This window comes from Otolemur garnettii, unplaced genomic scaffold (assembly GCF_000181295.1).
Source record: "Otolemur garnettii isolate 467f Iridium unplaced genomic scaffold, OtoGar3 scaffold00115, whole genome shotgun sequence".
NCBI classification, from domain to species: Eukaryota; Metazoa; Chordata; class Mammalia; order Primates; family Galagidae; genus Otolemur; species Otolemur garnettii.
In genome coordinates this window covers 99064-113559 of record NW_003852510.1, presented here as the reverse complement: position 1 = coordinate 113559, position 14496 = coordinate 99064, and the positions used below count along the sequence as shown (strand labels likewise).

Here is a 14496-nt window from a genome sequence, read left to right as displayed (position 1 = left end):
GGGTTTACCATTTGAACTGCACTGCACCACGTTATCATTTGTCAATGATAAGTGACAAAATTGAAGTGTGATTCAATTGCAGAATCCACACTTCTAGCTAAATGTCTTCATTTGTGCACTAGATCCTATCTTCTTTATCTACTGAAGGACACTGATTCATGAATTCCCCTTTCCCGTGTCATCGAAATCTTGCTTACTGATGAATGATTCATCACAAAGAATGCTATTATTTCTTCTATCTTATTAACAAACTTTCCTAGACATCACTTCCCCACCAATTACTAATGTATTTCTTTGTTCCTATATGCAATAAAATTTCTCAAATAAGTTGTCTATACTCCTTGCTCCTCCTGCACTATCTTACATCAATTCCAACTATCAGTGATATCCACATTAGTAAATCTAATGGTTAACTCTGTGTTCTTATTTCATGAACAAAATTTGACACAGTTAATCACTATCCTTCTTCTCCCCTTAGATCTGCTTTTTTTTTTTTTTGGCAAAACATTACATAATTTTTTATCATTAAATGAGAAAATTTCATTTGTTACACCATCACATTGCTAGTCAGACAAATGCTGCAGTGATGAAGAAAGTCAATGATGGAGCAACCAAAGTTCTCATTTCTACAACATTTATGTACAAAGAGATAATGCTCAACACAGCCCAACACAACATTCTTGGTTTTCTTTACATTGAAATCCCCCCTCAAAAAATCTTCTAATGGGGTATTTCACTACATAAATTGTAGCTGTTCATTTTTACAATTCACCCCAAACTGTATGAAAGATGTATCACACTAAAATTTCTACAGCTGTTAGGAAATCCTTCACACATGGTCATCATCCAATGTGTTACTGCAACTTGTCTCTGCCATCATTCTCAATTGTGGGTTGGAAACTGGTTTTCTTCGAGGATCCAAACCTGAAGGCACAAATCAAACCATTTTTCAAAACACCTTTTTTTCTTAGACCATTCTTCTGTAGCTGTTCACTGGTAACTTGGAATTCATTTCATTCTCAGTTAAGGATACATGGTTTCATCATTTTCACTCTCTTCCTGCCAGCCCATCTCCTTCAACAATCTGTGTTCTGCCTGAAGTGAACTTGAAAAAAATATCAGTTTGTGAGAAGGTTGAAGAGCGAATGATCTATTGGAAAATCACTGAGGCCTTACCATCCTCTTGTAGAATTTCATTTTCAAAGTTCTGGTTTGTATCCCTTTCTTGGTGAGTGCTATTGCCGTTATATAAATTAAATGAGTCATTATCCTCTTCTGGGCCAGCATGGCTTTCATCTTCAAATTCCTCTTCTTCTCTGTCCCTTTTTAATGCTTTCAAAAATTCACTGCTCTTATCAGTGCACATTTGTGTCAGTTTGGTTAGATGAGGCTCTTTCACTGAATTTATTGATGGACTAAAATTCTTGGCAGTTGATTTTAAAGCATTAAATTTGCCAACACCGTAAGTAGACTCATGGGGGAAAGAAATCCCACTTTATTTTCTTTAGTTTGGCTTTTCCATTGTGTAGGTTTTGTAGGAGAAAAAGCAGGACTAGGGACTAAACCTTTTAAAACACTGGGACTAGTTCTGTTCTTAACTGGCTGTGACTGAAGATTTCCTGCTCCTGGAAATTCACATAGCTGTAAGTCTTTTGTATTATCTTTCTTAACGACCAGCATCCTTGGAGCTCTGGATTTAGGATTTGAAGGCTATTCTATGAGAGGAGCTTGGGAGATATTTTTGGTTGGGTATGTGTATGTCTGGGTGTGTAGGCCCCATACACCTGCAGCTAAAGATTTATTCTGATTTGGGTCTCTCTGATATTCAGGATTTAAAGATGGAAAATCTTTAGCCTCAAACTGTTGGTGTTCTCTCTTGTCTTCTTTCCTCCCAGTTTGATTGTCAGGCATGTTGTTTTCATACAGTCCTTGGCTTTTTCCAAAATGGAAAATACTGCTAGGAGAACTGCTAGGAGAATAGGAATTTCCACCATGATGAACTTCCACCCTTGATGATTTATGTTTTCAGTACCATTTCTTCCATGTGTACTCCATCCATTTTTTCCTTTCCTTCTAAAGTTACTTCCATTAGGATGTTCAACACCAGAATCAAAGCCATACGACAATTCATATCATAACAGTTTTCTGTCCATAAAAAGTTTTCTGAATGGTTCTCGAAATTCAATGAGGACTTTGTTGATGATGGTGGAGTGGGAATATTAAGCCAGGCTGGAGCAAAGTCACGCTGAGCCTTTAGGTCCAGTGTCTCCAACTCGGTGAAACAAGGCTTCAGCACCTCATGGCAAGTCCAAATTCCAATAGGACTGCACAGGAAGGTGTTGGATTTTTCTCTGCAATCTTTAGGTTTCTAGTTCGTTTTTTATTTTGTATCCTCTGAAATAATATCCAAGTTATTTTAAGATACCTGACCTATGACTATTCATCAGAGTTATTTCAAGTTGGCTACCCATACTTCTGTTTTGTTGTTTTTTTCTTATTTGAGACAGAATCTAACAATGTCACCCTTGGTGTCACAGCTCACAGCAACCTCAAACTCATGAGCTCAAGCAATTCTCTTGCCTCAGCCTCCCAAGTAGCTGGGACCATAGGCACCTGTTATAATGCTGGCTATTTTTAGAGATGAGCTCTCACTCTAGCTCAGGCTGGTCTTGAACTCCTGAGTTCAGGGAATCTGTCTGCCTTGCCCCACCCCCAGAGTGCTAGGATTATAGATGTGAGCCACCATGCTCAGCCCCATACTTCTGTTTTTAAGTTTTCATATGGCTATCTCCAGAATTAGCCAAGTTCCTTGGATTTAAGATCAAAGTCTTCTGTATTATTGCATGTACTTGCCATGGTTGTACTCTACAGATGAAATATCCAATTAAAGAACCAAAAAGCAAAAACAAAAAAAGAAAATTTCACACCTAAAGAGCATTCCTAAATATCAGGATACACAGAGACACACATAGCTATCTCGATACTACCATGCTGCTGAGAAACACCAACATCTTAAATTTCCATGTAAATAAAAGACAAAAGGAAAAAGATTCTGTATTTTTTCAATGTATTCATTAGAAAAGTTGTCCCATTGTGACATGAAAAGGATGAAGGTCAAAAATGTGCATAATGCAAGGGCATATGTCAAAACTATTAAGGGTAGAATATAAATGTCTTAATACAACAAATAAGTGAGGTGAAGGATATGTTAACCAGTTTGATGTAAGCATTCCAAATTGTACATAAAATCAGCACAATGTACCCCATAAATGCATTAATGTACACAGTTATGATTTAATAAACCAATATTACATAATTTGTCCCTTAAAAAAATTACTAAAACTTCTAATAAATATAAAAACAAACTGCCAAGATACTTCAGCAATATTTTAAATAGTCATTTGAAACTGGTGAAACCATTCAGCATACAACTCAAACACAACTTACAAAAAAACCCCAAAACTGTAAGTTGTGTTTGAGTTGTATGCTGAACACAAATGTTCATAGCAGTATTCATAATAGTGAAAAAACAGAAACAACCCAAATGTTTATCAATTGTTAAGTGTATTAACAAAATGTTACATATCTAAAGAACAGATTATACAGCCATACAAGGGCATGAAATGCTGATACAGGTTACAATGTGAATGAAACTTGAAAACACTTTTAGTCTATTAATATGAAATGTCCAGGATAAGCAAATCTATAGAAGAAGGAACTTACCAGTTGCTGGGGGTGGGGCAAGGGGCAGCAGAAAATGAAAAGTGACTGCTAATAATTATGGTGCTTCTTTTGGGGTGATGAATGTATTCTAAAATTAGATTGTGGTGATGTCTGCAAAACTAAGAATATATTAAAAACAATGGAACTGAACCCTCTAAATTAGTGAACATTTTAGTGTGTAGAAACTGTAAGTCACTGGTCAGATTACAAAAGTAAATTCTGTGGACTAAATGGGTAGTGCAGAAGTTGAAACAACAAATATATTCTCTTTTTCAAGTAATTTACAAGAGAAGGAATATTATTAACATATACCTGGTAATCAAAGTCCTGAACTATATGCTATTGAGTTCCTATCAAGCTCTAGTATTTATCCAAAAGAGCAAATAACCTCAACTTGAAAATAAATGCAGTATAGCAATTGTGGTATATTTAACTGATACATGATGAACAGAATGAGTCTTCTGAGTCTACTGAATATAATATTTTCCCTTACAAAATTGCAGTTCACTCTTGAACAACATCAAAGCGGGGGCGCCAATCTTCTGCAGTCAAAAATCCACATATAGCTTTTCAGTACTCCTAACCTTAGCCTACTATTGACCAGAAATCTTACTGATTACACATTAACACATATTTTGTACATTCTATTTAAGTGTATTATATATATCATATTCTTATAATAAAATGAGTTAGAAGAAAGAAAATGGTAATAAAAATCATAAGGAAACTGTATTTATTATTCATTAATTGTAAGTGGTTCATCACAAAGTTTTCCCTCCTGTTGTCTTCACTTTGCACAGGCTGAAGAGGAGAGAATGGTCTTCCTGTATCAGGGGTGGCAGAGGTGGAATAAAATCTGCATATAAACGGACCAAGCAGTTCAAACTTATGTTGTTCAACTGTCAACTGTCAACTGTATTTACATGTTTAGGGCTCATATTCAGCAACACAGCATTCTAGGCCTATACCAGACATAGGGTAATATATTTAAGAAGCCTACTATGGTATTTTCCAGTCCACAAACTAAAACAAAAAAGGTACTTCAAGGCATAGTGGTTTTAAGACTTTGGCTTTGATGATTTTGAATAGTAAGGAAAAAATATCAAACTGGCTTCTATTGGGACATAGTGGTGACCTTAAGTCAGCAACCACAATCACAATACTACTGAATGGCTCTCCAGTTGAGGGCAGAACAATCTGCCGAGAGAGTAGTTTTTGTACATGCCTTGTTATCTACACAAACATAATTAGTACATTATCTTATAAAGACAATTATCTTTAAACTCTTTTAAGTATGCATAATAGTTTCCTCAAATCCAGTTCATCACAAATGAGAAAAAACTCATTACTTTTCTAAGGTCAATTCTTTCCTTTGGTCTGCTTAAATGCAAAAGCTAGTAACTTCATCTGCGCAAACATCTATGTCAAAGTAATAAACTATTCTGTATTTAAAAGAAAGCAGCTTTTGTTCATATGATTTACCCAATTAAATCACTATTATTTTCACTATTATTTCATTTACTATGCTTGCTGAAGCAAAATAACTTGCCCATGAGCAAAGAGCAAATAAAGAGTCCTCTGGATTTCAACGCTAGATGGTTTTATGTAAGCTTCTACCTGCATCTTCATGACATCTTTAGGGAATTCTGCAGAATTGGATGCAAACATATAAATACCAAAGCTCCTTTCAAATTGCTTTAGAAATATAAACTATACCACAGCAACCATTTGAGGGTTACTGCAATGTGGCAGGCACTATGCTAAATACTTTATTCACAAAGTCTTACTTAGTTCATCACAATAACCCTGAAGAATTAAAGCCAATTCACAAACTAGGATGCTGAGACAGAGAAATACCAGAAATTGTACAATTAGTTAAATACATCCAGTCCCAACGATCCACAGTATTGTCAACTCTGGCTCTGATATGTTTTCTGAGCTTCACTTGACTCAACTGCGAATCAGGGGCAGTAACAACGAAAGCTCATAAGATGGAAAAGACGCCACACTCACACGTCGGCAGACCCCGGTAGCCACCGGAGTGGCGAAGGCGGGGACCTGAGATCCCACTAAGGTAGGGTGACCAGATTTTAACATCGGTAAGGCGGGACAATATGGCCACAGGGGCGGGGCGGAGCTGGGCAGGGGACCCGGCAGGGCAGGTCCTGTCAACAATGCAAACTTTGATACGCAGTTCTCGATAATCACTTCTCAGAATGTTATTATTACAGTTTAACATTATAAAATTAACAAAAATAATATAAAACTCATATTCTGGCGAAATAGCCACATGGCAGCCGATAACCGTATATTCCCTTCTTGTTCTCCCGCCCGTTCGTGCATTCTTTCCAAAAATCAGGGCTTTTTTAAAACGCCGCGGGACGCGGGACAAATTGTTGAAAAGCGGGACGTCTGGTCACCCTACACTAAAAGCGAAGGGAGACGACTATAGACAAGACTCCCTAAAAACTCTCCACCTATCGCCAGCCCCGTCCAAACCCGTGTGCTAGTTGTCGACCCCGCGTACTGCAGATTCCCCGTCACCTTGAGCCCTCCGGGGAAGAGGTTCTACCCCTTCCCTAATTCGAGCCCCACACTCCTCAAGCCACTCACCAACATGGGGACTCCGTAGCGAAGGGTCTTGTTCTTGCGCAACGCGCATTTCATCGCGGGTGCAAACATGACTAAATCCTCCAGCGCGGCCTAACGCAGACTCCGAAATCTCAGCGGCCCAAACTCACCTTTTCCAAGCTCTTCCGGAAGCTGTCCTTTAGCGACACGCCTTCGCCAGGCAAAAGCAATCGATCTGGCGTAACATAATGGTGCATCCGCCCGGAAATTTGGTCGTCAGCGGTTTTGGTTCCGGAATGCCCGCGAGTAATTGTGAGTTGGGCGAGCAACTTGAATCTAGTGTGCGGTCGCCGTCTAATCGATGTGGAAACTGGTATTTCCCATCTTCTGAGTGTTGTGTGTTTGTCTTTGAGACAGCGTCTTGCTTTGTCGGTCGACCTGGCTAGAGTGCAGTGGCGTCTGCAATCTCCAACTCCCGGGCTGAATTGACGCTCCTGCCTCAGGCTCCGAAATAGCTGGGCTACAGGCTTATGTCCCAGGCCAGGGGAGCTTTTTCTATTCTTAGTTGAGACCGAATCTCTTGCGAGTCTCCAACTCCCGAGTTCAAGCGATCCTCTTCACTCTGGCATCCCAGAGTGCGAGGATGACAGGCGTGAGCCACCCTGCCCAACCATTATCTAAGTCTTGACTAACGTCTTAGAACACTCCCTGGCACATAGGAAAAAGAAAACAAAAATGGTATTTTGAAGCTAGTATCCTGACCGCTGCGGCTGTGTGGGATAGAGAATCTACCAACTTAATAACGGTTTTAAAAGAAATCGCGGCTCAGCGCCTGTGGCTCAAGCGTTTATGGCACCAGCCACATACACCTAAGGTGGCGGGTTCGAATCCCCAGCCCGGACCCGCCAAACAACAATGACGGCTGCAACCAAAAAATAGCCGGACGTTATGGCGGGCGCCTGTGGTCCCAGCTACTTGGATGGCCGGAGGCAGGAGACTCGCTTGAGCCCAGGAGTTGGAGGTTGCTGTGAGCTATAATGCCACAGCACTGTACCCAGGGGGACAGCTTGAGGCTCTGTCTCAAAAAAAAAAAAAAAAAAGAAAAAAGAAAGAAAAGAAATCGCTAGAAATGATGGTAGGTCGAATGTAACCAGTGTAACATCTTACACTGAACTTTTAATGCTAATGATTTTACTGCAAGATAGCTTGTAATCTTCAGAAATTTATGAATACCTATTTATACCAATTCAGCAACCATGCAGGCTACCTTTTTGAATGTCATTGGACTGATCTAGGAACACAGAAATAAAGAGATATGATGCCTAACTTAAACTGGTGGGAGGTGAGGCACATAAATGAATGTGTGTCTAAAAATATTGTGATAGCTTAGGAAATAAAGCTCCAGCACGTGCCATTTGCCAGAGTGAATCAGAGAAAACCTCACCTAGAGCAAAGGATGTAAAGTTGTAACATTTCCCATGCTGTCCCTGAAATCTTCCCATCTGTTCCTGCCTCTCTCCGTTTCCATTGCCACTGAAATGTTCTTGGTTTAATCCCTTGTCATCTTTCCAACCATTAAAAGTACCCAACCCCAGTGGTCTCCAATGGAGAAACTGCAGATCTGTCTTTAGGCTGCTCCAAGAATATTTATGTCTATATGACTGTAGTGTCAAATACAGAGGAAGGAAGGAGGGTGGAAACATAGTGATTCCCAAGTCTATCTTCCACACTACTGAAAGTTATCTAAGCGACATAAAACATGATGAGATTCACCAGTACATACAGTGTTCACTCCAATTTTCTTACAGAGGAATTTAGGGGCCTTTGTAATATGACTTTGTTCTACTTTTTCTGCCACTGTTCCCTCCATACTCTACCCTGGAAGAAGACTATTCCTTGAGTACTGTATTCCTGGAACTTCCCTATCTTCAAAATGAAGCTCCAGGATACCAGTTCTTGAAGTCACCCTACTCCATAACCAATGTATATTATTCCATCCTCAGAGCTCCAGTAACCGTTGACTAATACATGTATACATCACAGAGCAGTATCATGCTGTGTTATCATTTGTAGTGTATAAAAGTCATTATTGCTCTGATTAGCATATAAGCAAGCTGAAAACAGAATGGGAAGAATACTTCAGAGTTTGAATTTGGACTTTTCAGTACATAGAACATCACCCTACTGGATCTCCCACTCCATCCATCACAGCCCTGCACCTCGCTAGTAGTTAATAATGGATTAAATCATATATCTATATCTATATATATATATATATAGATAGATAGATATATTACAACTTCTGTAAGTTGATCATCCAAGGGACTGTAACAAACTAGTCAAAATGCAGATGTGGTCAACATAAGGAACTAGGCCTACTGTACTCGATATGTACATGTGGTATATGTCTGGTCTATGAAAATAGATCTCAAGGTCAACTTGAGGTGGGCAATGTAGGGAAGTGACTAGTTATGGAGGTTCTACTGTATTTAATAGTGTTACAGCCAATAATTTATTATCCTTTTCAAATAAGGAATATATTCAATTTAAGGACTATAGGTCTTCAGTCTTTCATTTGTTCAGTCATTCAAATAAACATTTATTGTGAACCATGAGATGGTCCTAAAGGAGTAACTATATGTAGTAGGAATTACATGTATGCTGGAAGATTGTCAAGGAAAAAATTTGTGGCAGTGAGGAATTAAAGCACCTATCAAATTGTAGTTTATAGATGATAAACTCCATTGTCTATGCACAATGCTTACCTTAAGCATCACTATTATCTACCTCAGTTTCTCCATCTATTAAACCAGATAAGTGAAATTTGTCATAATTTTACAATTCTCACAAATAGTGTTCACACAATTTCTTATCAATATGGAATGAATCTATTGCCTTCTCAGAAATATGACTCAAATTCCATCTGTTTCTATTTCCAGTGTTCATGAAGAGTCAAAATGTTGACTCTGTTATCTAACTGTTGACTCAGTTATCTTAACTATCCTTCAAGTGGGAGGATATAAAAATTTATATCCAGGAAACAAAGACTCTCTACCACCATGTCAGTTCCTAAGGACTGGTATGTATTTGATATCTAGGCAAATTATATTATCCTCCAGTATCTGCTCTCCCAGTATTTAACTCATGCAAGTACATGAGAGTATTGTTATAAAATAGAAAAACCACAAGACTTCTTGAGAGAGTTAACATGTTAGGTTTTAGAATTATGGCCAAAATTCATGTGTATGATATGGAAATGTTAGTTACTTCATGGATCTTTGCTTTCATAATGCCACTTTCATCTACTATCTAATTTGATTCACTGAAAAACCTTTGAGTTTGGGGCAGGACATGACACCAGACACATTTTATCAGTAAACAAATTGAGGCTCAGAAAGGTTAAGTGGCTTTTTAAGGTTACATTTTGTGAAGTAGTACAAACATCCCAAATATGACTAAACTTCCTATAGAATTTGACAATATTGACCATGTCCTTGACGTCTTCTCCTCCTGTGGCTCTCATGGATATTTCACCACCATGGACCCCTCCCAACTCTGAGATTTCTTTTGCTTGTCTTTAGCCTTGTAAACCTTAAGATGAAGTCCTAAGTCTCTTCTGTTTTTGCTGGTGTCCCAATGACTCTCTCAAACTTTAGTGGGTACCAGAATCCCCTGGAGAACATTAAAACAAACTGCTGGCCACATAACCAGAGTTTCTGATTCAGGAGGTCATAGATGGGGCTTGAAAATCTACTTTTTAAACAAGCTTCTAGGGGGAATGTGTGCTTTTGTAACATAAGTCAATAGTGAAATACGATGTTATCTACTGAACTTTATGTTTAAAAAACCTTTCCAGCAAAAACAAGAAAACTAAAAACCTTTCCAGAAACACTTATATTTAGAAATAGACAAGTGAAACACAGTGACTCACACCTATAATCCCAATAATCTGGGAGGCCAAAGGGGAGAGGATTGCTTGAGGTCAGGAGTTCAAGACTAACCTGGACATATCAAGACCCTGTGTCTACTAAAAAAAAAGGAAAGTCACATGTTTGGTTCAAGAGTAAGTACAGGCTCAGTGACTGTAGCACAGTGGTTACAGCATTAGCCACATACACCAAAGTTGGCAGGTTCGAACCTGGCCTGGGCCAGCTAACCAACAATGATAACTGCAACAAAAAATAGCCAGGTATTGTGGCAGGCCTCTCAGGCTGAGGCAAGAGAATCAGTGGCGAGAGCACCAGCTACATACACTGGAGCTGGCAGGTTCAAACCCAGCCCCAGCCTGCCAAACAACATTGACAACTATAACTAAAAAATAGTCAGTTGTTGTGGCAGGCACCTGTAGTCCCAGCTACTTGGGAGGCTGAGGCAAGAGAATCACTTAAGCCCAAGAGTTTGAGGTTGCTGTGAGCTGTGATGCCACAGTACTCTACTCTGTCTCAAAAAAAATAAAAACAGTAAGTACAGTATACTTTTATCTCAACATCAAACTTTTTGAAAAACATACCATTAAAAAATGGTCTGTATGTGTGTTATGTGTTGTTTTAACATGCTCAAATAACATCAGTTATCTACCACTAGTTTAAAAAAATTAGTAAAATACTATTGTACAGTTTCTTATTAAAAAAAAAAAAAAAAAAAAACCTCCTGTGGCTCTCATGGATATTTCACCACCATGTCCAATAAAAGCACGTTCAATAATGCATGTCCAATGAAAGTCAAACTTAACATCTCACAAGTGAATCTACTTCCTAAATTACCCACATCAATATCAAATAACATTATTTTGAATAACCTCCAGGTTGAGGAGGATATAGGATATCAAAATAGAAATTGTATTATGGTAATTAACAAAAAGTTCACATGAAGTCCTATGATTGTACATGACTAAAAATAAACATGCAACTATGTAAGGGAAAAGAACACCCCAAACAGAACAAAAGAAGGCATATACAGGGAATCAATCAAAATAAAAGTTAAAATAAGAGAAACAGAAAACAAGTAAAAACAATAAAACCAAAAGCTGGTTATTTGAAAAAAAAATCAATAAATAAAGAAAAAAATTAAATTTATGGTAGGAATGAGAAAAACATAGATATATAAAAAAGTAAAAACAGTTACATGACAATGTCATGTTCTAATTTATTATAATTGAACAGCTGGAGAAATTGATGGTTTTGTGACAAAACAAATGATCATTTAAAAGTTAAGCATACCGGGGGGATAGGGGGTGGGGGGGCACAGCCAAGATGGCAGACTGCAGCCAGCTTTTTGCAGAAGTTTTTGTCCAGAAGGAGGCTTGAGAGACAGAAGTTTAGCAAGTTGGCTGATGGTTTGGAGCAGAGCCAAGAGAGAAGATTGAAGAGTGCACTTCAACCTTCCTGAGGTGAGCTGCGACCCCAAAAATAACACCAAAAGGTACAAAATCCACCACCAAGCAGACGGGAGTCCCCTCCCCCACAACAAGGGCTCGCAATTTACTCCATGCAAATGAGCAAACAGAGTTCAAACTTTCTCCCACTGTATCCCACGGGAGAGACCCCCCCAAAACTGGACTTCCTACCCCTGCTGGAGTGCCACAGCACCCTCCGGCCAGGCACAAAACTGTAAAACTGTATATATTCACCACCTGCAAAATTGAATTCTGAGGAGTCCCCACCCACCCACTCCGAGGCCTGGAGGTTTGTTACCTATGGAATCCAGATTCTTGGGCATCTCCTTGAGAGAAATGGAGGGGGAAAGTGCTGGTGCTGTTCTGTGCTGACTGTGGCACAGGTGTGAGGAGAAGAAGATCGGCTCAGGGGATGCCAATACAGCAACAGTGGCATCCTGAGCTGCAAACTGACGCCATTCCAGGCCCGTCTCTCTGGGCAAACAGAGGTTCCGGACAGCAGCCACAGGCAAAATGCTGATAACTTTCGTAAGTAAAGCACCAGCCCTCAGGGTCTAATAGTCCTGAGACATAGGCAGTGGGCAGGCAGAGGCTAGAATTGACACCTGAGTGTAAACTGCTATTTGTCTGCTGCCCAGAGCTGAATCCAACCTCGAACTTGCAGAGAAATCTAGCTGGACAGAAGCCTAATTTAAGCACACAAGGCCCCCCTGCTGAACTCAGATTTCTGGCTGATTTTGCCAGTCGTAAACCCCAAGAGCAGTGGCCTACTGGAGTGAATAGGGTCACAGACCTACAGGATTACGGGTGCAAGGTGGGGAAGGAGGTATTAACCTTCCCAGACTAATCCATTTGCTGGGTGGGTCCCTTTGCCCCTCACAGAGTAGGGTGGGCCCAAAACTGCTTGTTAGAGTCACATGCCTCATGGACGGCAGAGGAGATCCCTGCCCCAGGCTCCTGCTCTGGGCAGGCCTAGAACTGCTTGCTAGTGCCACAGGCGTCCTGCGGGCAGTGGTGGAGGAGTCCTCCATTCTAGGTAGACCCAAAACAGCTTGCTAGAGACATGCACATCCCACGGGGGCCAGGGGAGGAGTTCCCCGATCCAGGCTCCCAAGCTGGGTGGGCCTAGAACTGCTTGCTAGAGCCACGCGCATCCTGGAGGTGGCGGTGGAGGGGTCTACCACTCTGGGCGGGCCCAGAACTGTTTGTTAGATCCACATACGTCCCAGGATGGAGGTGGCAGAGTTCCCCGCTCCAGGTTCCCACACTGGGAGGGCACAGATTGGCTTGCTAGTGCTGCATGCATCAAATGGGCGACAGTGAAGGAGTCCTCCGCTCCCCCCCCAGCTACTCTGGCAGGGCTAAATTAGGACTGATCTGGTCGCTAGTGTACCTACTGCCATTCCCCCATCCCCTAGATGCTCCAGGGTGCTGAACTAGCACTGATCTAGCCAGTACAGTTCCCCTGTTTCACCAGTTGCCCCAGACGGGCCGAAGTAGGACTGATTCAGCTGCTGCTGGTCTCCTGCCCCCTGGTCGCCCTGGCAGGCTGAATGAGGTCTAATCTGGCCACGCACACTCCAGTGCAGCTGCTGCTGTTCCACCGCACCCTGGTTTACCCAGCACCCGAGAACTGGGAGAAGACAACAGACACACTCTGCCTGTCTCTCTGGGCAACCAGAAGAAGCCACCATCTGAACAGTTCTGATAAGGCCTCCAAACAAGGTTAACTCAGCATGGGGCAAAATCAGCAGAAAAACTCTAGCAACTTGAATAACCAGAGTAGATGAACTCCTCCAAGGGAAAATGGGGAAGACACAATTGAAGACCCTGTCCACAAGCAAATGGCTGCAATGTCAGAAATCGAGTTCAGAATGTGGATAGCAAGTAAGAATGGAAGAAAGGAAGGAATTAGGAGTTCAAGAAATTATTTAAAAGATTTCTCAAGAAATTATTCAAAAGATATCTCAAGAAATTATTCAAAAGATGTCTCAACAACTCAACGATTTCAAAGATAAAATGATCAAAGATTTTGAAACACTGAAACAAGAGGTTGCAGCCCTCAAGGATCTTAAAGACATGGTGTTACGGAATCCCTCCATAACAGAGTGGAACAGGCAGAAGAAAGGATCTCTGACTTTGAAGACAAAGCTTTTGAAGAAGCCCAGGAGTGCACAGATCAAAAGAAATGGAGAGCAAAAACAGACCTCACTCTCAGAGAACTCTCGGATAATTCGAAGAAAACTAATATTTGCCTTATAGGAATCCCTGAAGGAGACAAAGTTGCTTCACAAAACATAGAGGCTCTTCTTCATGAAATTATGAAAGAGAAATTTCTAGACATGCCAAGAGATTCTGAAATTCAGATAGCAGATAGTTTCAGAACCCCAGCACGACTCAACCCGAACAAGACATCTCCCAGACACATCATAATTAACTTCACCAAAGTTAAGACGAAAGAGAAAATTCTGAAAGCAGTCAGATGTAAGAAAGCCATAACCTACGAGGGGAAGAGTATTAGGATGACTGCAGCTCTCTTAGCTGAAACCTTTCAGGCTAGAAGAGGATGGTCATTGACTTTTAATCTTCTAAAACAAAATAACTTTCAACCCAGGATCCTGTATCCAGCGAAACTGAGTTTCATCTATGCTGGAGAAATTAAATACTTTAATGACATTAACACATTGAAGAAATTTGCTATAACTAAACCAGCTCTCCAGGAAATTCTCAAACCCTCCATAATGACCAGTGCAATCCTCCACGACAAAAGTAAACCCACCCAGAAACTTTTGATCAAATTCCAACTT

The 14496-nt window shown here is 40.4% G+C and overlaps 1 protein-coding gene and 1 pseudogene across 2 annotated transcripts in view; both read right to left on the bottom strand.

Moving 5' to 3' along the window:
* Positions 1 to 6480, bottom strand: part of LOC100955898 (cytochrome c oxidase assembly protein COX16 homolog, mitochondrial) — a 33833-nt gene extending 27353 nt beyond the window's left edge. For both annotated transcript variants that reach the window (XM_003797349.3, XM_023517615.1), the window contains exon 1: positions 6337 to 6480. In XM_003797349.3, coding sequence (XP_003797397.1) covers positions 6337 to 6405 — 69 coding nt within the window. In that variant the 5' untranslated portion in view covers positions 6406 to 6480. The remainder of the gene's footprint in view (positions 1 to 6336) is intronic.
* On the bottom strand, positions 830 to 5820 carry LOC105887747 (annotated as a pseudogene).
* Positions 6481 to 14496: the final 8016 nt, after the last annotated feature.